Source organism: Psammomys obesus, unplaced genomic scaffold (genome assembly GCF_907164565.1).
Source record: "Psammomys obesus unplaced genomic scaffold, mPsaObe1.curated_primary_1811, whole genome shotgun sequence".
Classification (NCBI taxonomy): domain Eukaryota; kingdom Metazoa; phylum Chordata; class Mammalia; order Rodentia; family Muridae; genus Psammomys; species Psammomys obesus.
This window is the reverse complement of record NW_026591598.1, coordinates 16,758,273-16,780,847: the sequence shown is the minus strand read 5'-3', so window position 1 is coordinate 16,780,847 and position 22,575 is coordinate 16,758,273. Positions and strand designations below refer to the sequence as shown.

Sequence of the window (22,575 nt, the reverse complement as noted above, 5' to 3'; positions counted from 1 at the left end):
AGTGCAGGGCCAGGGCACACAGCAGCAGTTCAGATCTTATTTGCTGAATGGAGGAAGCAGGATGCCCGAATCTCAAGGACCCAGCCAGGGAACTCAGCAACTGGGCCACAGGAAGAACAGTCCCGCCAGGTTATACTAAAGCCTGGATTATTAGGGGGCAGCGGTACAGGCCCTCCAGAAAGACTTCTCTTGGAAAGCAGAGTCAAGTGTGAGGCACACACTGAGGCTCATGTGCACGCACGTGCCCGGGACCCTGGCTTTCTATTGATCTGCAGGGGACCCATGATCAGGGCAAAGAGTGCACAGGGCAAAACTCAGGGTTCAGTTGCCCTGGCTCTGATTCAGAGATCACAGAGGTTCACACTGCCTTAAATAGAACTTTGAAATGTAACCCAGGGCTACTTGCTTAACCTCGGGGGCCCTGGTTTCCTCCCTGTAAGTGGCGACAACATGCATTTTAGTATGAAGTTACATACTATGCAATAGCTCACGATCTATATAAAGGGCCCAAAGAGCAACTTGAATGACTTATAAGGATTACCGAGTGCAAATAAACAGGTCTCACCTGGGATAGCAACATTTCGATTTTGCATTGATATTTGTGTGTGAGGAGGCACAGGAGCACATATACAGGGTCAGAGGTAGGCACCGAGGTAGGCAGCTCCTTCAGTTGTCCTCTCACTGGAGCTAAAGCCCATTGATTCGGCTATGCTGGCCAGTGAGCTCCAAGGATCTGCCTGTCTCCATGTCCTCAGTGCCTGAATTATAGAGGATTGCTGCTGTGCTTGGCTTTTACGTGGGTGCTGGGGATTTGAACTCAGATCCTCACACTTGTGCAGTGAGCTATCTCCCCAGCCCTGGAGACACTGTTGATTGTCACATGACATGTGCTATTGACATATAATGGATAGAGGCCAGGGAGGCTGATTGACACCCAACAGCAGATAGAATGCATCTGCACAGAGGATCCTGTAGTCCCGACATCCACAGAGCAAGCTGTGTGAGAGCTGCCAGCTCAGACTGATTTACGTGGACTGCATGGCTGGCAGGCAAACAGCTTTGTGGGTTGCTACAAGATAAAGGAAAATTATTGGCAGCCCACCCAGTTGCCAAGATTGCATTGCTTTATAACTATCATCCCTAGACTGTCAATAAAGGTCAGTCTTCCAGGAAGTTCTGAGGAATGAGGCTTTTCATAGTGATTTCCTGGGCTGACTCTGAATTCTCATCCGGCCTATACAGGAAGCAATGTAGCCTCCCCACTGGGCAACCCTAGGCAAACTCTAGAGGAGAAGGATGTTCTGAGGGACTGCCCATCTCTGATCTAGGCTTGTTCTCTGAAGAAAGACCATCTGCCTACCATTCTGCTCCTTTCTTTGCTCCTTCTCCCTCTCATTCATCCATCCATCTGTCCATCCATATATACGTACATATATGATATCCTGCCTGGCTACCTGCTTTCATCCATCCATCTATCCATTTAGGCACCCACCTATCCATTCATCCACCCTCCATATATTTATTCTTTCACTCACCCATCCATCCATCATCCATCCATCCATCATCCATCCATTTATCCATCCATCCATCCATCCATCCATCATCCATCCATCATCCATCCATCCATCCATCCATCATCCATCCATTTATCCATCCATCCATCATCCATCCATTTATCCATCCATCCATCCATCCATCCATCCATCCATCCATCCATCATCCATCATCCATCCATCATCCATCCATCATCCATCATCCATCCATCCATCATCCATCCATCCATCTTCCATAGGCTTTTTAATACAAAGACATCTGCAGTGCTGGTTGGGACACTGCATTCAAAGAAGATGACCCTAAGAGGGAGGAAAGCCCTTTTAAACTCAGGCAATGACCCTGTAAAGAGTCAGCTCCGAGGCTGCTCACAGCAGAGTGGCATGTGTTAGAGCACACAGGTGCTCATGACGGCTCGTGGTTTGCTGGTGAGGTGAGGGGGAGGGGCAAGGAATCAAATGGCCTCTTTTTCTTTCTTGACTTTGGTCTCTCCTGTGGGAAGGAGATCCCCTAAACCCACATTAAGCTGGACTCTGCACTTCCAGTAAAGCTCTGTGGGATGCTAGTACAGGTGTTGGTCGTGTGTGGACCACATTGGGAGCAGCAGGCTCAGAGATCTTTTCCAGCAACACGGAGTACATTGTCCTTATAGGCAGCAGCCCCCATACGGGTGACCTACAAGCTCTGCCATCCTGTTGGATAGTAACCGCACCACACAGACCCTTTTTAGTGGACACCCATGAGAAGGTGGTCGACTCAGCCTGTGTGTTGCCTGAGGAAGCCCTGGCTTTCCACTCTTCAAGGGTCTCTAAACACCACCTTGCCTAAAATGGTCACGAGAGCCAAATGTCAGTATTTACAAGATACCCTGGCCACAGGTCCCAGAAAACCAGAATCCCAGCGGAGGCAGCACTTCTGGGACTTTCTCTCTTCCGTTGCACACCTCTCAGCAATTCTGCAGGATCTGTCACAGGGGGCTTTCTCCATAGCCCTCTCTGCCCAGCCTGATCACCAGGCTCTTGCTGGCTCCTTGCTCACCCACATGTGCCACCTCACTGACTGCCAGACCCAGGAAGACTCCTTGCCTGTTCTTGCCCTCGAACTGCTGTGCCTCCTGCTCGCCCCCTCTAGTTTCCCAGGTGTTTTTTTTTTTGTTTCTCGGGTGTTTTTTTTCCCCCAGGTGTTTTTTGTTTGTTTGTTTTGTTTTAAGGCTGGGTCTCATATAGCCTAGGTTGGCCTTGAACTCCAGATCCGCATGAGTCTCGCTTCTCCAGTTCTGTGAATAAAGGCATGTGCCATCACATCCAGCATTAATCACCTGGCCAGGTGATTATCAAATTTTTTGTCCTTTCCCACTGGTTAGGGGCTTAAAGCTCAGATTAAGAAATAGGTAATACCTATTGGGGTTGATGGAAGACAGTGGACAGCAGCTATGGGGGCAGCAGGTGCATCTGAGGCAGTTGGGGCTGCTTAGCAGTGTTCCCCACTCCCTCTCTCTTATTAAGATATGATTGACTTTATGTCAGGGGAAAAAAAAACTTGTTCAGATATCAAAGCAAAGCTCTCAAGATAAGGTTTTCCTGATGAAGTGTTTTTCTAGGAGATTCACAGAAGGGAAGAGAGGGAGAAGGCAAGGTCCTTGGGAAGGTCTGGAAGGGATTAGGACCCAGGCCAAGGTACTCTGAGAACAAGCAGAAACTGAGAGACATGAAGGATCCCGCTAGAGCCTCCAGAGGGAGCACTACCCTGCTGTCTGCATTTCAGACTCAGGGCTTCACGGAGGAAACACAGTCTGTCACAGGAGCCCCAGGAAACTAACACAGGCAGATCCAGCCCTGCCCCTCACCTAACTCTGCCCCACCCCTAACTCTGTCAGATAAAACGGTTAAACTGCCATCCTCCATAAAGAGGCAGCAGATCTATCTCTAAACTCACTCAACAGGCGTTTGCTAAGTGCCTGGTGTTAAGCTTGACCTACCCAAAGCTTCCTAGGAGTGAGGAAGTGGTTATAAGGGAGTCACAAGAGAAAGTACAGAGCCATTTTTGTGGTCCACACTGGGAGGACCAATGGCTTCCCCTCAGGTGACAGTTCCACTTCTTTGTCAATCTGACCAGATTTGGAATCACTGTGAGGTTGTTCCGTGCAAGCTTTAACTGAAGGAAGTGGAACATGAATGGGAGCAGTGGCGTTTCAAGGACTGGGGACCAAGCCTGAATGAAAGGGGAGAAGAGAGAAAGCCAGCTACACCTGAGTGAGCATCTGCCTTTCTCTGCTTCTGGCTGTAGATGCCATGTGACTTTGCCTCTTGCTCCTCCCACTACAGCCAGAAAGACTTTTGCCACCATGCTGTCCCCTCTATGGTGGATGGTACCCTGAAACTATGAGCCAAAATGGTTAGTTCTCAAACCCAGGACAAATGGCTGAGGTGTCTATTTAGCATATGGAAGCGGACCTGGCCACTAGGTTCTCCCTCAGTTTCTACCTGTGAAAGGGTTTGGCTGGCATATCCTGCCCTCTGCCCTGAAAGTCTTCAGCCCAGGGGTTGAGCTGCCCTTCCCCAGATGCCCTTCCCTATATAATCCAGCCATTTTTGTTACCAGGTCCTTTTGTCTACTCTTTCCTCTCCTGGTCTCCTGGTCCATCTCTCTCCTCACCTAGCTCCTCACAGGGCCTGGCTCACAGTCATATTTGCTCTGGACTCTCCCAGATACACCTGCCTCTAGCTATGCTCTCCCCTTTATCTACAATAAACATCTCCACCACACCTAAGAGCTGTCATGTTCTCCCTTTTATTTCTATGTTTTCCATCCAAAAATAAATCCTTTCTTCCTTAAGCTGGTGGGTTTTTAAAAACACCTTTATGTGGTGTTTATGTGGGTAGGTGTTTTGCCTGTATGTGTACCATGTGTGTGCGGTGTCCAGAGGACAGAGAGGTACCAATTACCTGGGACTGGAGTTATAAATGGTTGTGAGCCACCATGTGGGTACTGAGAATTGAAGCCAGGTCTTCTGGAAGAGCAACAAGTGCTCCTAAGCTCTGAGCCATCTCTCCAGCCCCAGTAGTCTAATTTTAAACTAAAAACAAAGAAGCAAACAAAACAACAGGGGAAAGCAGTCCTTCATTACCATAAATTATGCAGTTGTGTTTTCCACAGTTGGGGAACCCCAGGGTCCAGAACACCTGTGGCGCAAAGGATGAGCCTCCCCCTGGGAAAATCACCTTCTTGTCAGAAAGTATCCTTAAGTGTTTTTTGTCAGGTCCTTTGTCACAGCAGTAAAAGTAATTGATGCAAGAAACAAATACTGGTAAGGAGAGACACTGCAGAGCCTGACAGTGTGGTTCATAGGTCTTTGAAAGGCTTTGCAGGACCAGTGTGAAAGAGTCTGAGCTGAAAGCTAGAGAATTCTAGAATGCTGTATGCAGAGCTTAATGGGCCATTCTAGAGAGCCACCCATAGAAGGCTCCAACTTATGAAAACACAAATTTATTTGAGGAAAAAAAAAAAAAGTGAAAGCCAGAAGGCTTTGTCTACTTGAGCTCAGTTTCCTAGAGAAGTGTCTTCCCAGGTTCAGTCCCTAAGAGGTACAGGGAAGACTATAGGTGTTTAGTGAGTGTGCTGGATAGTTTTATGTCTGCTTGACACAAGTCATCTGAGAGGAAAGAACTTCAGTTAAGAAAAGGACACCATAATATCCAGTTGTAGGGTATTTTCTTAATTAGTGACTGATGGGGAAGAGCCCAGCCCATTGTGGGTGATGTCATCCCTAGGCTGGTGGTCCTGGGTTCTACAAGAAAGCCATGGGGAGCTAGCCTGTAAGTAGCACCCCTCCATGGCTTCTGTATCAGCTCCTGCCTCCAGGTTCCTGCTTGTTTGAGTTCCTGTCCTGACCCCCTTCAACAATGAATTATGATGATGGAAGTGTAAGCCAAATAAACCCTTTCTGCCCCAATTTGCTTTTTGGTCATGGTGTTTCATCATAGCAATAGAAACCCTAACTGAGAGAGCAGGTATGCACAATGCATGAGTTACAGGGTCACAGAAGCTTGCGCCGACGTTATAGAGAGCTGGGAACTGTAGGTGATACGTGGCTGAGTTCAATTCCCTTCAAAGAGGTCCTAAGAGACCACTGGATGAAGCCATGGGGGTGAAGCCTAAAATGCAATGGAGACCCCAAGAGGGCTGAGAAACCTAGACCATGGACTATACACCAAGAAAAGCTGCGAACACCTAGTGAAGAGTGCCCTAAAGAGGGTTCTGTGCTGTGGGGCCGAAGCCTGCATGGGCACAGGAGGCCAGCACTTGAGTCGGGACCACCAAGAGCTCTGGATGTCAGGTAAGGGTTGAAGGATATGTTCCCTGTCCTCCTGGACTTCCGGCTTGTCTGAGCTCATTCTGTCCTTTCTTTGTCCCAACTCTTTCCTTTTGGAATGGGGGTGCTTACTCTGTGTTTTTGGATATTGGGATTGTATAACTTATATTCCTGATTTTACAGATGTATCGTTAAAAGATCACCCTGAGTGTCAGAAAAGACTTGGGGCTTCTGAACAATGTTAGAACTGTTAAGGTGAACTACATACATGCTATGCTGCCTTATGAGGTGGCCACAGGTGTCGAGGTCGACGGGTAGAATGATGAAAATGATATGTTAGGGTATCCCATGGACACGGGGTGGTGATGATGATTAATCTTCACTGACTCGGGACGTGTCTGTGAGGGTGTTCCCAGACAGGTTAAATGAGGAAAGGACTTGCCCTGCCTTCGTAGCACATGGGCTGAGGGCTTGGAATAAAAAGAAGGACACAAATGGGGAACCAGCATTCATCTTTCTGGATGCAATGTGACCAGCCACCCTAATCTCCTGCTCTCTGCCTCCCCACCAGGATGGGCTGTGCCTTCCTTAAGAGTTTCTCTTGTCAGGCATTTTGTCACAGGAGTGAGAAAAGCAACCAACACACCCAGCAACTCGCGGCTGAGTGGGAGGAGGCAAGGACAGAGCCGGTGGTCCAAGGACAGCAAGTCATGGTGCCCAGCCTGGAGACTGTGTGCAAGGACTCCAGGATGCAGGCAAGCACTGGACACCCAGGGAGCCACAGGATCCACAGCTAGTAGAGGCCACCACTCAGGGCTGAGACTTCACTCTATCCAATGAGGAGGTAGGAGGCATGAGCACCCGCTAGGGCCCCGGGGCCACATTGGAGGTGCTGAATCCCTTGATGGGTATGAGGCAGGGAGACAATGGTGGCCAGACAGGCCTCTAGAAACATCACTGAGACATGAGTGGAGAGCTGGGAACAGGCTGGAGTGCCAGTTAGAAGGCCCTGTGGGACTGTAATGGCCCACGGTTAATGAAGCAAGGGTCAGAAGAGCTTCCACCTTAGACACCTCAGATGAGGATGGCAGGCGTTGGCTCCCTCCCCCTACCAACCTGGTGCCATAAAGCTGATTGCCCCACCATCAACCCTAGTAAGAATTTATTACCTTGACAGTTATCAGACTTCACTCCCTTCTAAGATCCCCCCCCACTTCTGCCCAAGACCCTACAGCTGCTGAGTATGCAGATGAAGCATCTTCCAATATCCCTGTCCTGGCCAATTGTACACAACCACACAAACCATGCCCCAGAGACTCTGGCCACCTCCCAGTGTCATAATACCTCTCCCCCATCCCAATAAATGAATCAGTTCTCTGAAGCTGTTCCTGGGAGTGTGTTCTTTACTCAAATACTGCCAACCAAGATCCTGCCTGCACCCATCCCCCACAGCTAAGCTTCCCTCCCTCCAGCCCAGCCTGGTGGGCAACGGGCCTGGATACCCCGAGGGGGAGACATCACCTAGGAGGCCATGACGGTGCTAAGCCCCAGGCTGCTGGGTGGTGGGGAGGGGACAGATTTGAGGGTTAAGAGGCAGAAATGAAATAAGGCCCATCAGTATCACATGGTGCTCATGAAAGACACGGGGCCAGACACCAGCGCAGCATGGTCCCCGGCCTCCCATATGTACACCACATCACAAAGGCAGCAAGTCCACTCACCATCCTTGAGTGAGAAGCTCAGCAGGTCCTGCGGGAAAAGGAGACCGAAATCAGTGACGTGCTGACAGGCCACCTGCCAGCTTACATGACAAATATTGACTCCTATCAAGCGGAGATGGTGAAAGCCCTCCACCCTACAGTCCACCGGGGAGTTAGGCAGTAACCCTGCACGAGAGTGAATAAGCAGGCCAATGTGAGGACAGGAAGGCCCTGCTTTCTGCCTGTGCTACCAGCAGCCCATGCCACAAGCTTCTGCCTACTTAAGCTGCACTCAGAAAGGGTGACATGCTCACGGCCACACAGCAAAGCTGCTGCTTCAGAAAAAGAGTCACCGTAGCTTGAAAGAATGGGCTGTGGGGTCAGACCACCAAGGTTCAAGTCCTGCCTTGGCTACTTTTCAGTGGTGTGACCTTGGGCAAGGATCTGTCTGTGCCATAGTCATATCAACTATAAAATAGGGATGATTACACAGGTTAAACATCCCTAATTGAAAAAATCCCAATTCCAAAGCTATATATATAATATACATGTATATATGTATATATACATATATGCATACACACATATGTGTATATATATTAACAGATTTATTTATGTGGGTGCGTGTGAGCACCTGCAAGTTTATGTGCACATATGTGTGCAGGAACCCCAGAAGGCCAGAAGAGGGCACTGCACTCCCCAGAACTGGACTTACAAGAGCAGCAAGGGCTCTTAATGCCTGAGCCGTCCCTTGTAACCCCACTCCCAGTTCCAAAAATATTTCAAGTGAAAAAATTCCATACTGTGAACTGTGGTTCCACGAACAAAAGTATTAAAAACATAAAATTACCTTCAGACTACGTATGTAAGATGCACAGGAAACAAATGTCAACTTTGTGTGCAGAGCCCGTGTCCCATCTAAAAACATCTATGTGTGTATGTAAGTATTCCAGCCTTGCGGTTTCTGGGGAGAGAATGAGTCATTTCCCTTCCAAGTAAATCATGCGGGCTGGGATGGCAGCACAGCCCAATGCACCATCATCATATATTACAGTGGTGATCATAATTTAGTTGCTGCTGAATTACCATGATAGAAACCTTCACTATTCATTCAATGTGCGGAGAGTAGTTATAATTAGGTCTTGGCTCCACAGAACTTAACAACCTCCTCAAACAAACTCCTGGGGTAGGGGACACAAGCCGAGTGCCCCACGTCCAAAATGCTTGCAACCAGAAGTGCCATCAACACCTCCAACTGGGAGGGGGAGGTTGGAATATTTTTTTAAGATTTATTTTTATTTTATGTGTATGGGTGTTTTGGAGGCATGTGTCTGTGCACATGTGTTCAGTGCCTGCAGGGCCCAGAAGACGGCGCCAGATCCCCTGGAACTGGAATTGTAGATGGTTGTGAAGCACCATACCTGAGTGATTGCTGACGGGTCGCCTTTCAGGATGGGGTCCTTCAATAAAGTCTGAGCAAAGATGTCAGCCTCTTCACCTCCCAGGCCACTGGCAAAGGCAGTCATGGTGGGGAGGACAGCTTCAGACAAATGCAGCCATTTTACCAGGCCTGTCACAAATTCTGTGCAGAAGGGGCTGAAAAGAGGTGTAGTTAGATCCTGACCTTCTGGAGAACATGACCTGCTGAGGCCAATGGTAGACGGACAGGGTCACCCATGTTAGCCTGTGAAATACAGAGATGGCCCAGACAGGGCCTGAAGTGATGCAGCTCCTCCCTTCAGTTTCCACTGAGGCTTTTTACCAAGGGGCACAAGAACCACAGATAGGAAGGCAAGCCAGCAGCTGCTGCCTGTGTGACCTGGACCTGAGCCATGCTGGGGAACCGGGAATCAGGGAACAGGAGTCACCCCAGAGTGGTGTGTTGTGAGAGAAGAGGGGGAGAGTCCAAGTCCTAAGCAGCCCCCGATTCACCTGCTTGGCTGGACAGCAGCAACCCTGGGAAAGCAGGAGAACAGATGTCATCAAGGACTCATTTCTGGGAAGATAGTTATGGTAAAGGTGGAGTCCTCACTCCAGCTGGTGGGCTGTCACGGTGCATGCTAGAGGGACAATGGGGCCACTGTGGAGAGTTGGGAGCCCCATGATCTGAGATAGAAGTGTACTGTATCTTGGGGACCATGGCAGAGTCCACACCAACTTCGGATGCAGGCTGCCGTCTGTGGGCAGGCAGTGGTGGGGCATGGGAAACAGGAGAATTAACCAGGAAGTAAAGAGAAGGGAAAGCCTAGATGCCTCATTTAAACTCCTAAAGTGGAGCCTCATCCTCATGCACTGCCCTGGGCTTGCAGGCCTGGGGTCTGCTCCCTGCAGGGAAACTGGCCAGACTGGGGTGGACTCCTGGGTAAATTTAGAACTCCCTGGTGGTGAAGGAAACTAGGGAGCCCTCCATCTTGTACCACACAGCCCACCCATCTCATTCTTCACAGCTGCTGAGGAGCGGAGAGGCCTCTAAGGCTGGGGCTATTGCGGGGTGAGATGGGAGCTAGGGTCTAGATCCTGGCTTCGCTGTCACCAGAAACTTGTCACCCAATAATAGAAATTATTTGGGCTCCTCCGGGAACTAGCACCTACAGAAGGGAAGGAGGAAGCAGAGCTGAGCACAGGGCTGGGTGGGGATGGTGGCGCACAGCTGAGCTGTATGTTGCCATCTTGGGGGCACACCTCGGCTGACATTGCTACTGAGCTTGAGTTATGAAGATGGGTGCCCCAGTGGCCTCAAGTGGTGACTCTATGCCAGCTATCTCTGGGAATGAGGTGACATCTTAGAAATGTGGTCTTGTGTAGCTGGGGCAGGCCTCAAAGGTGACAGACAGCACAGGGCTGGGCAGACAGCCCCTCCGTCATTCCTGTAAGGAGAACAGTGCACCTTAGCAGCTTGGGAAGGTCCACTCTGTCTGTGCCTCTGAGTCCTTCTCTGTAAAAATGGGATGGAGACCAGCTTCATAAGGCAGAACACAGCGTGCAGCCAAAGCTTGAGTAAGGCTAGTGGCGTTGTAACTGATTGACAGGTGACTAAGGGAGACAATGGAGAAAAGGGTGAGAGTTTGACCGTGGCATCCAGAGTTTGACCGTGGCATCCAGCCACCCTGGGGAATCCTTGGAGTCCCCGATTCACTTCTTTTTTTTCTAAGGCTGTAAAATGTAGGTGACATCAGGACCCATCCCTGGAGTTATACAAAAGATAAAAAGATAGCAGCAGTACGAGCCATCTGCAGACCTGCAGTAAACGTTATCTCTTGTGATAGCCTTGTGACAGATAACTCACTTCCCAGAGGATCATCCCAGGGGACTGACCTAGGGTAGCAGGTGAGTGTGGATGGGGGTGGCTGCAGGAATGATTAAGTGGGTGAACAGACAGAGCCATCAGTGTATTGTACAGGAGTGGCTCAGGGCCAAGGGAGTAGTCTAGCCTGATGTCTGTCTGTCAGGAGAGTCTCAGACCTAAAGGGCCATATTGTCATAAGAGCACAGGGTTAGAGAGCACAGCACAGACGCTGCCCCCAGCTCTGAGCTCCTGGGCTCCATCACTCCACCTCTCTAGGCCTTCGATTCTGAGTATGTAAAACAGTTGTGATAAGGATGAACCCTAGTTCATAGGGTGTTGGAAAGATTAACAGAGTTAATATCTGGCCTGAGCAAAGAGTAGCACATGTAAGGCACTACCTACTGACAGATTTCTGTAACGGTTGCCCTAGTTTCACTTCTGTTGCTGTGATAAAAACACTTGAAAAAAGCAGCTATGGGGAGAAAAAGTTTAGTTGGTTTTTTTTGGCTTCCTGTTCCAGGTTATGGTCCACCATTGCAGGGCAGTCAAGACAGGAACTTAAAAACATCATATCCACAGATGGAACAAGCTCACAGAGCTTGGCTTATCGCCTTGCTCCCAGCAATACAGTACACCTCTCTTGTACTATTCAGGACCCCCTGCTGAGGGAACGGCGCTGCCCAGAGTGGGCTGGGTCTTCCCATATCAACCAACTGTGGAAACAGTTCTCCACAGACAGGCCCACAAGCCAATGTGATCTAGATAGTTCCTCATTTAGACTCTTCGTAGGTGATTCTAAGCTGTGTCAGTTGACAGTTAAACTAAACAGCCCAATGGTCTGGTAGAAGCTACCCCCTCCTTCTGTGTGTGTGTGTGTGTGTGTGTGTGTGTGTGTGTGTGTGTGTGTGTGTGTTATTCAGCGTATCAACTCAACAAGTTAAGTAATGTGTCAGATGGGCAGGGCCTTGGTATTGCTGTTAACTGGTTGGTAGTTGGGTTGGAATACATGAAAATAAGCCTGGGCTTTTATGCATAGAGTGTGGTAGAATGCAAGCCCATCCATCTTGCAACCCCAGGTGCCATGCTTACCCACTATGGAGCCGCCCCTCTCCAGCAACTGTACCACCCAGAGTCATCACGTGCTTGTCACTCACTAAGATTGCACTTAAAAGTAGGACACCCTGGCTTCTAGGGTTCAAGCTATCCGGAGTCCCAAAGGGAAACAAAGGCAAAGATTCCTTAGAATCTTGGCTTCCTCATTCTTCCTCCAAAGTTGCTTCTCCCATGGACCACAAACTATAGCTTTCAGGAATCTGGCACCTAGCTTGCTTTTGTGAATAAAGCTTTATTGACACATAGCCATGCTCTTGCTGCAGCCACCGTGGGTCTACCACAGAGAGGTTCAGTAACTGACACATACCACAGCCTGAGAACTAAAAAATATCCGAGCCTTGGTAGAAGTTTGTGCCCAACTTTGTCTATCCAACTGGTCTTGACTTTTTATGAGAAGTGGTCTCAGCATATGGCCCAGGTTGGCTTTGAATTTGTGATTTTCTGGCCTCAGCCTCCTGAGTGCTGATGTTAAAAATCATGAGTGTACAGTAGGGCACATGTCTAGGCCTGGGGCTGCTGCACCCGGCTCTACATTGCTTCTTTAGCTTTACTTTTGTCTTTTTTTTCCTTTCTCTTTCTTTTTGTGGTGCTGGGACTGAGCCTCATGCATGCTAGGCAGGCACTCTATGGCTGCCCAGCTCTGCATTTTGGATAAATCAAACCAGTTGTAAGAAGGAGCATCTAGGATGCTCACAGGGCAGATAAGAAATAAATATTCAAGATATTTGCTTTGATGTCCCTTGAGGACACCAAACTGCTTTTTAAAGAAAACAGAAACCAAGAGCAGCCAATCTGGGCTTTAAAAAGACAGAGAGTTCAGAAAAGAAAAATGTGTTCTGCCTTAAAATTCAGATGGGCAGTGACTGGAACACAGCATGGGGAACAGTGAGGAACCGGGGAGCCCAAGGAGAATTCTGGGGGACAGAGGAACAGAACTCACACTCCTAGTGCCCTCTTAGCTGTGCCCAGGTCAGGCTTGCACTTGGGTTCATCAGGACCTGCTTACAGAAGGTCCTCCTCAGGCTGTACTCAGTTTAGTAGGTGGTGCCAGATTATCTGTTTAGAAGAGCTTTGGGAAGATGGTGGCTTCCTGTGCTTGGTACAAGTAAGGGACAGAGCAGACGTTGAGCTGAACTCTTGTGGGAGACACAGGCTTGTCCGGAGGTTTGAATGAGGTGTTCCTTGTAAGTCTCTCTAAGTATCTGAATACTCGGTCCCCGGTTGGTGGCTGTGTGGGAAGGATTAGGAGGCCTGCCTGGCCTTGTTGGAGGAGGTGTGTCACTGGGGGTGGGCTGTGAGGTCTCAAAGCCTCTTGTCACCCCAGTGTGCTCTCTGCCTCCTGTTTGGGGTTTGAGATGCGAGTTCTCAGCTGTTCCTGCTGCCATGCCTTTACCTTACAGAACTAACCTTCTGAAACTGCAGGGCAGTTTAATGTTTTCTTTTGGAAGCTGCCTTGGTCATGATGTTTTGTCACAGCAATAGGAAAGTAACTAAGATACCCGGGAACAGAATATCCAAGATGTTTCTCACTGCTAGATGGAAGCCACGAGATTGATGACGACATCATCATCATCATCATCATCATCATCATCATCATCATCATCATATCATCATAATCATCATCATCATCTGAAACAGTGTCTTCTGTAGGCTAGCTTCCAATTTACTAGTGGGTGAGGATGACCTTGAACTCCCAAACTTCTTGCCTTCACATCACAAGTGGCAGGATATCAATCCTGTGCCTCTGTGCCCAGTTTGATGCGGGGCTTGGGCTGTAGTTCTCAGCCAGGTTCTGCAGAAGCCATCTACACAGCTCCTGCTGCCCGCTGTGACACCAGTGCAGGGCCAGCTGTTTCTCTGAGGATGGCAAAAGCTGTCAAACACTTCCCTTTCCCCCAGGCTCCTTTGCAGCTGTGGCTTGGCCATGTGACTGGATCTAACTAATGACACAAAAAGGAAGCCCTGTGGGGTTCTGTGGCAGGAAAGACTTTCTGTCTGTATTTCCTCCTGCTTTGGGCCTGGTCCTCTGGAGATGTGATACATGGAAGTGAAACAGCTATTGGCCCATCAACCCAGGGATTATCTATCTATCTATCTATCTATCTATCTATCTATCTATCTATCTATCTATCTATCTATCTTTCTTCTTCTTCTTCTTCTTCTTCTTCTTCTTCTTCTTCTTCTTCTTCTTCTTCTTCTTCTTCTTCTTCTTCTTCTTCATAGCACATAAGGAAAAGAAATCTACCACTCACTCCTTTAGTCCTGTGTTTTATGACTTTCACTCCAAAGTACCCTGATGTCAGGAACAGATTCCACTGTTATCCTCATTCTATGAGGGGAAAAGGAAGTAAGGTGTCACGTTAGCCACACCCATTACTGTGCAGTGAGCACCTACTGTGTGCTAGGCACTGTGTTGTTTATCCTACAGATGCACGGCCAGACTGCTGCTCCCCATCAGGCTTAAGTCACTCTCCCAAGCACATGGTAAGTGCTCAATAAACATACATTTTATGAACGAATATCTCCCTTGTCCTCTATGGACAGAGACCCACTGAGGGGAGGAATGAGGTCAGGCTCATTTATCACATACACAAAATCTTCCATGAACAGAAAATTGTGTCTGGCATCCAGTTGGAGCTCAAAAGATGCTTAAGGGTAGCATACCTGAGAGATAACTAAGCAAGAGGTTACCTCATCCCCCTCTGAGGCTTGTGGTTGTGGTTGCCTATGGGACTTGGCAGCTGACTGGCTATTGGGAGTCACCTCCCTGAAAAGGCCCGGCCTTCCCTCTGAGAGACAGAAAAGCTCACCTTTGCTCAGGTTCTGGAAACAACTGTGACAAGGAGATGCCACAGAGGGCAGCATAGGCAAAGCGGTTGGCCTCGGTCAGCTCTCGGCCCAGGGGCTGCTGGGACTCCCCTTCTGTAGCTGGCTCTGCTGCCGGAGGCTGCCTGAGATGTGGCCTTTTCCATGTGGCCATTCCCAGCCCTGCAAAACAGAGTCCCAGTGAGAGGCTTCCAGGAGAAGGAATTGCTTATCAGAAGGGACACAAAAACCGTCTTTCATAACTAACCGTGGTGGCCCTTGCCTGTCACCCCAGAACTAGGAAGGCTGAGGTAGACGGGCTGGAAGTTCCCAGTCAGCATAGGCTATACATAGTGAGATCACAAAACAACAACCCTAAATGATAAGACTAACAAATTAGTGCTGCTAGAATGATGAATTTCTATTCAGTGCCTTGTTTTTTTGTTTGTTTTTAATATTTTTATTTTTTATTTAACTTTTATTTTATGTGCATTAGTGTGAAGGTGTCAGATCCCTTGGAATTGGCATTACAGACAGCTTTGAGCTGCCATGCGGGTGCTGGGAATTGAACCCAGTTACTTTGGAAGAGCAGGCAGTGCTCTTAACCAGTGAGCCATCTCTCCAGCCCTCAGTGCCTTGTTTTATTTTGTTTTGTTTTGAGATGGGTCTCATGTTGCTGAGCTAAAACTTGCTATATAGCTGAAGATGATCTTGAACTCATGCTTTCTGCCTCTGCTTCCCATGCTGGGATAACCTAGGCCACTATGATCAGCTCTGTTTACATACAGGCCAGCTGTGGTGGTGCACACCTTTAATGCCAGCATTTGGGAGAAGAGACAGGCCTTTGTGAGTCTGAGGCCAGCCCGGGCGGTGCAGGGGTAGGCACGGAGACAGGCAGGTCCCTGGAGTTTGCTGGCCAACCATCCTAATTCTAAGCTGCTGAGGTCGGGGTTCAGTGAGAGAGAGAGAGATTGTCTCAAAAGAATGAGGTGGAGAGGGATTGAGGACACCACTGAGGTTAAGACCTGAGGTTGACCTCTGGTCTCCACATGCAAGTGTTCGCATGTGCACACACAAGAATACATATATAAGTATATATATGTATATGTATGTATATATAAATATATACATATATGTATATGTGTATGTATATATGTAGACAAATATATAGCAGTATATATACACTATAAACCTACTACACACGGGCAAATGCACACACAGAATAGTTGGTTCTGTACTGAGATATATACATGTGTCCTTGTCATCGTCCCCCAACAGTGCACGGAGTAACAACTACACACACAGGCTATTTAGAGATGACTCCAAGTCTCCCTTGGATATGTTGTTCTGATTATGTGTGAATACGATGCTGCTTTAGAAAAACAAACAAACAACACTTGAGCATTGTCACATTTAGGTGACTGAGTGTGGTTCTAAAATCAATCCCTATATGACACCAAAAGGTGACCATAGTCCCAAAACGGAAACAGCCCAAATGACCACCCATAGCAGAAGGTGTAGAGTGAGTCAATGACCATCAAACACTACATAGCGATGAAAAAGAATGAGAGACCCATTAAATAGACACATCCCACAAACAGCCTACAGTTAGCAGAAAGCTGCACACGGGAGACTGTATGTGGCTGAGTACCATGCACAGGACATAGACACATAGATAAAAACAGTGAACAGTATCTCCAAAGGGCATGTGGAGGCTTCCGGGTGATGGAGACATTCCCCATCTTGACCTGGCTGGTGATTACATGTGTGTAAATATGATCAACAATCACGAGGTGTGCACTTCAGATCTGTGCACCTGGTGTATACTATACCTGGGTGAGTGAAGGTAGGAACGTAGAGAGGGGAGTTCTCCCTCATTCCTTGGGGACAGGGGAGGCAGAGACAAGCAGGGAAGAGAAAGGCGGCAAGCCAAGCCCAGCCAGGCGTCCAAGTGAGGAGGAGGAGAAGGATTCAGGGAAAGATGCACCGCAGACATCCAAGCATCTGGGATAAGAACAGGTTCAGACCCTGATGGACATCCAGCCCCCTCCACCTGATCAAAAGGAGACCCTGGTGGCTGGCTGTGGTGGCACACACTTTAATCCCAGCACCCAAGAGGCAGAGGCAGGTGTGTCTCCACTATGAGTTTGAGGCAAGCCTGATCTACAAATCTAGTTCCAAGTCAGCCAACAGAGAAACCCTGTCTCAAGAAACCAAGAAAGAGGAGAAGGAGAAAGAAGTGGAAGAGGAGGAGGGGGAGGAAGAAGAAGAAGAAGAAGAAGAAGAAGAAGAAGAAGAAGAAGAAGAAAAGAAAAGAGAAGGAGAAGCAGGGAGGGAGAGAGGGAGGAGACCCTGGTAATTCAGCCTCACCATGCTTCGATGTTCTCCACTGACAAATGACTATGTAGCTGCCCAGGGAAGCCACTCCTCAGTCACCAACAGAGCCCATGTGTGAGCAAAGCTGGGCCCAGGGCTAACACCACATATTACTTGTTAAAGAAATGAATGCTGCCGGGCAAGGTGGCACATGCCTCTACTCACAGCACTTGGGAGGCACAGGTAGGCAGAGTTCTCTACGAGTTCCAGGCCAGCCTGATCTAGGCTAGCTAGGGGTAATCAGTGAGACTCTGATGGAAAAGAAAGAACACCCAGGCCATTCAACAAAGAAATGTTGCGCTCCCTGGAACAGAGCACAGACATGAGCTATATGTGGGATGGGGATACAGCTGAGTGCTTGCCCTGTATGCACTTCACCCTGGACCCACCCCCAGCTGAATAATCCACGTGTGGGACCTTGTCTATACGTACACAACTGTTCCCTATCTGTCCAATAATAATTATTTTTTAAAACATAATAATGTATTAGTTTTCAAATCATAGTTAAAAGCAACAGACTTTTTTTTTTTTAAGGGTACACTCAAGTATCAACTTTATTTAGGGTAAATTGGACTCTGACTAGTCTCTGTAATATCTATATTTTTGAACACTGAATAAAAGTTTGTAAAAACTTTCTGATCTATTTAATCCTCACAAGTACGTGTAAGGTTAAGCGGGGAGGGAGGCAGCAGGATTCCCTCCTTCAGCTAAGGGATGAGCTCACGACCCAGACTTTTGATTTCCAACCTCTATTTCTCTCCTCTACCCCAGCATTCTGAATCTTCCTTCCCTTCTTTCGGATGGAGAAACTGAAGCTCACAGAGGTTAAGACCTTAACCAAAGCCCCCCAATAAGCCTGGCCTCCAGTGGTTCCTGGAAGTGGGTCGGCCCCAGTCCTGAGGACCAGCTGCCAACATGGTGGTGGGCTGAGGGATCAGAGGGCCCCACTATCAGCAGCTTCAGCAATCTTTGCTGTGTGCCATTTGCAGGCAGTGGTAATTGCACCTATTATCCAGGGGAGCCCAAGATGGCATTGTACTGGGCTGGTATCTGGGGAGCCCTCGTTAGCTCCCTGGGGAAGAAAAAACAGCCTTGTGACCAGGCGAGCATGGGCCTGCTTGCTCCTAACCACTCCGGGGGAGGAGTGTGCAAGGCACAGTGAAAGCTCTGCTCAGGCCAAACTCGCCGGCTCATTCTCCACAGTGCCCTGCTGTGCAGAGCTTTCTCTACATTGTGGCCTAGTGGCCTTTGTGTCATGCCTGGTCCTGTCACTCCCCTGTTTAAAAGCTTCCCAACAGTGGCCTACATCAGTGGTTCTCAGCCTTTCTAGTGCCAAGAATGTTTAATATAGTTCCTTATGCGGTGGTGACCCCCCCAACCATAAAATTTATTTTATTGCTCTTTCATAGCCGTAATTTTGCTACTGTTACAAACTGTAATGAAGATATCTGATCGGTATATCTCATCTGTGACTAACTCACAGGTTGAGAACCACTGGCCTACAATCTCCATCTTGATGCCGTCTGCTGCAGGAACCCTATCTTACAGCCTGGTGCCTGTCTTTCCCCTCACTCCCTAGCCACAGTGGCTGCCTTCCTGCTCTCGCATCTGCTCACTCTTCTGAGACTTTACACCTGCCCTGCTCCCTGTCTGAACTTCCTTCTCCTTCCATCAGACCTGGCCTCAGTCTAAATGTCACCTCCTCTGGGAAGCCTTCCCTGACCATCTAAAAGTGTCTTTGCCTCCCCCTTCCAGCACCCTGCTCTCTCTTAATAATGCTCGTTAATAACTGAAAGAGTGTGTTTTCCCAGATTGCCTTACCTGTGTGTACACACGGAATGTAAGCCTCAGAGCAGATGATGTCCTTGCTTCTCCCCCTCACTTTCTCTGCCTTAGAATACTGCAGGTATCAAACACACTTGCTGAAGAATGAAGACGCTTTCATTCTGCTGGGACACAGATAAAAACATACTGACACACAGTGACATAATCATCAAGTGACTTGGTCAAAGTCACAGAAGTGAGAAGGGGAGGGGGGCTGGCGGGATGGCTCAGGGGGTTAAGAGTACTTGCTGCTCTTGCCGAGGACCCAGGTTCTATTCCTTGCACTGACATGGCAGCCCACAGCCACTAATATCCAGGCCCAGGATGTCTGGTGCCCTATTCTGGCCCCTGTGGACACTGCACACACACGGTACATATACATTTAGGTTTACACACATAAATTAAAAAAATCTAAATCTTAAAGAAATGAACAGCAGGCATGGTGGCACACGCCTTTAATCCCAGCACTCAGGAGGCAGAGGCAAGGCAGAGTTCTGTGAGTTTGAGGCTTGCCTGGTCTACAAAGGGAGTCCAGGTCTTTTTACATAGAGAAACCACATCTCAGGAAAGAAAAGGAAAGGAAAGGGAAAGGAAAGGGACTGGAGAGATAGCTCAGAGGTTAAGAACACTGACTGCCCTTCCAAAGGTCCTGAGTTCAATTCCCAGCACCCACATGGTGGCTCACAGCCATCTATAATGGTGTGCTCTTCTGGTATGTAAGGACACATGTAGGCAGAATGCTGTATAAATAAGAAATAAATGAATCTTTTAAAAAAGAAATAAAAAGGGAAAAGAAATGAATGTGAATAAGGAGGAATCAAAATTCATATTCGTTTCTCTCTGTGGAGTCTATACCCTTAACACTTCACTGAAGAAGTCGGGAAACAGAATGTGTGATTGGTGTTAGTGGAAGAGCACAATCAAACATGTGGGGTAGGCGGGAGGGAGAGAGATCAAGGGGAACTATGTGGATGGATAGGAGGGAGGCTTCTCCCACAGAGGGTGGGGGAGGGGTGAAATGACAAGAAAACAGACGCAACAGAGGGGCTGAATAAACACTGTATAGGTGACATGAGAGACAGAGGGCTACCAAAAGGAAGCTGGAGGTAGAAAAGAGAAGGGCCAGGATGAGACTTGAAGAATAGACAGGAGCAAATCACATAGGGGTGGGTAGGCTGGAAGGGCATGTCCTAGGCAGAGAGGACAGGATGAGGCAGAAGAGAGATTAGGATTTTGAGAAATCAGATGTCCAGAGTAGCTAAGACTAATGCCTGGACATGGAGGACAGGCCAGCTGATGAGCCTCTCGGGGGAGCTGTCATGGTGACCAGGCCCAGTGGACCAGGGAAGGCTTTTCTCGTGTGCAAAGGCAAGGGCTACATGGGGCAGGCGGGGGTGGTGGTGCTGGTGGATGAGAGGATATGGGACCTTCCGGTATTAGTTCTGTGACTTTCCTTCTATCTGACATAATTTTGAAATAGAAGTCAAAAGAATTCCATTAGGAAGGGGCTCAACGGTTAAGAGCACTGGCTGCTCTTCCAGAGGACCTGGGTTCAATTCCCAGCACCTACATGGCAGCTCACAACTGTCCAGCTCCTGTTCCAGGGGATCTGACTCCTAACTTACACATACAGGCAAAACACCAATGTACAGACAATAAAAAAATAAATGAATTTAAAAAAGGATTCCATTAGGAAGATGTGGGGAAACGTAAAGGTCTTTTCTTAGGTCCCAAGTCAATCCTAACTATCCATCCTCATGACAAACTAACCAGCTGTTGATTTCAGAAGCATGTACTGGCACTTGCTGGGTACTAGACTGGCTGTCTGGTGGGGACATGGGGTAGCCATGCCATGCCAGAGAGACAACAGCTCCCCTAATGGGGGCTGTAGGCTAGAGAGAGACTCTTTAAAGCAATGGCACAGATCTGCAGCAAAGGGGACCCCAACAGTCCTTACCCAACTCTGGAGAAGCAGCGTGGGCGGCCCTTTCTCTAAGTCCAAGGACAGGCTGTTCAGCTTCAGAGGGTTCTTCGGGGAAATATGCAAATTGCTCTAGAGACCAAACCAGAAAAACCAGCCATGGGTCCTGAGGGTGTGTACCCTGGGGGAGAAGGAGCAGCTAATCCAAACTGTGCCCCTTGACTCACTCAGGTGCCTGTACCAGTAGAGCAGTAGGCAGCCCCCACTGAGTGGTCACTGCATGCCAGGCCCAGCTTCAACTGTCTCACGGGTGTCCTTATGCCTTGGGCTGTGATTACACCTGGGCCCTGGGTTAGCCTTGGCTCCACAGGCAGGAGTTATCACTCTATATTGTACCAAGCTCCCTGGGTCCATGAGGCTTCCGGTGCAGCAGCTGCGCAGAAAAGACTACTCGTGAACAAGCTCACGAGCTAGGTGTAAATGGGAAACTTTTCACACTCTAGCTGGGCACCAGGCGGAGAAGGGAGATGGGGCTAAGTGTATGAAATCACGCAGGGATGGTCCCAAGCAAGGGCACCCCAACCTTCAACCAATTGGAACTCTAGTCTCTGTCCATTTGTTAGCAGCACTGGCTCATGTGTGACACACACACACACACACACACACACACACACACACACACACACACACTTATGAGACAGAGTCCACTAAGTTGCCTGGCCTGTCTCAAATGTGAGTTCTCCTTTCTGTAGCTCTAACTGGCCTGGAGCTCACTATGTACACCAGGCTGGGCCCAAACTCAGAGATCCACCTACCTCTGCCTCCCCCCGACAGCTAAGGATTACAGACACGAGGTACTGGCCAGTGGCTTTTACACTTTTGTGGGAGTCAGCTGTCCATATGTCTGGGTGTCTTGTAGCCCTGCTTTGTCTGGTGATCTGTTTGTCTATCTTTTGTGCCTTAGTGTAGCTTTAGAAGCCCTGAAAGCACTTGAAAAATTATTGTGTACCATGATACAGCAGTCTTCAAATGCCGGGGTCTTCTACTACAGCTGGGCTGCACTTTCACCAACAGCCTCTCCTGGGCTCTCTTCATGGTGTCAAAGCCTTAACTTCGCTCCTGTCCTAGGTCTTCAACTGCCACTGAGGCCATGCCTGCACCACTGGTTCCTCACAGTGCCAAGCCTCAGCTGCTCTCCATGACCCCTTCATACTTCAAAACTCATACTGCCTGGGAGGTTTTACCAAGTTCAGCTGTCAGCACGAGGTACAACCTTGGCCTCGTATGTGCTTGTATGTGCTGACTCTCAGGAAACACTTCCAAGATGCTGTCTCTTCTTAATCACTGCCAACTTCTAAGCTCCAACTGACCAGCATCAATTACCCTAGCAAAGCAAAGGTTTCACTTTAGTAGTTCTGGTCCCTTATTAATCACAGCTGATTCTTCAGCCCTAGCTAACCAGAACCACAGACTTATATTTCAAAATATGCAATGGCCCCAATCAAGACTTCAAGGGACTCTCAGACTTCCCTCTGGAATTTCAGAAGCCAGGCCTCTGTCGTCTGCATTTCTCCCAATATTCTCATCTTCCAAGAGCCCATAGAACAGCTCACTAAGGTTATAATACTTGATAGCTTTTTTAGCCCAAAGTTCCAAAGTCCTTCCACAATCCTCCACAAAAACATGG

At 48.6% G+C, this 22,575-nt stretch overlaps 1 protein-coding gene across 3 annotated transcripts in view; it reads right to left on the bottom strand.

Moving 5' to 3' along the window:
* Nucleotides 1-22,575, bottom strand: part of Tmco4 (transmembrane and coiled-coil domains 4) — a 75,115-nt gene that overhangs the window by 44,762 nt on the left and 7,778 nt on the right. The window contains exons 2-6 of one of the 3 annotated variants that reach the window (XM_055611329.1): nt 20,925-21,020; nt 18,965-19,092; nt 14,773-14,950; nt 8,985-9,159; nt 7,585-7,612 (exon numbers count right to left, since the gene is read on the bottom strand). In XM_055611329.1, coding sequence (XP_055467304.1) covers nt 7,585-7,612; nt 8,985-9,159; nt 14,773-14,942 — 373 coding nt within the window. In that variant the 5' untranslated portion in view covers nt 14,943-14,950; nt 18,965-19,092; nt 20,925-21,020. The remainder of the gene's footprint in view (nt 1-7,584; nt 7,613-8,984; nt 9,160-14,772; nt 14,951-18,964; nt 19,093-20,924; nt 21,021-22,575) is intronic. The other 2 variants (XM_055611328.1, XM_055611331.1) reach the window with 2 other exon arrangements.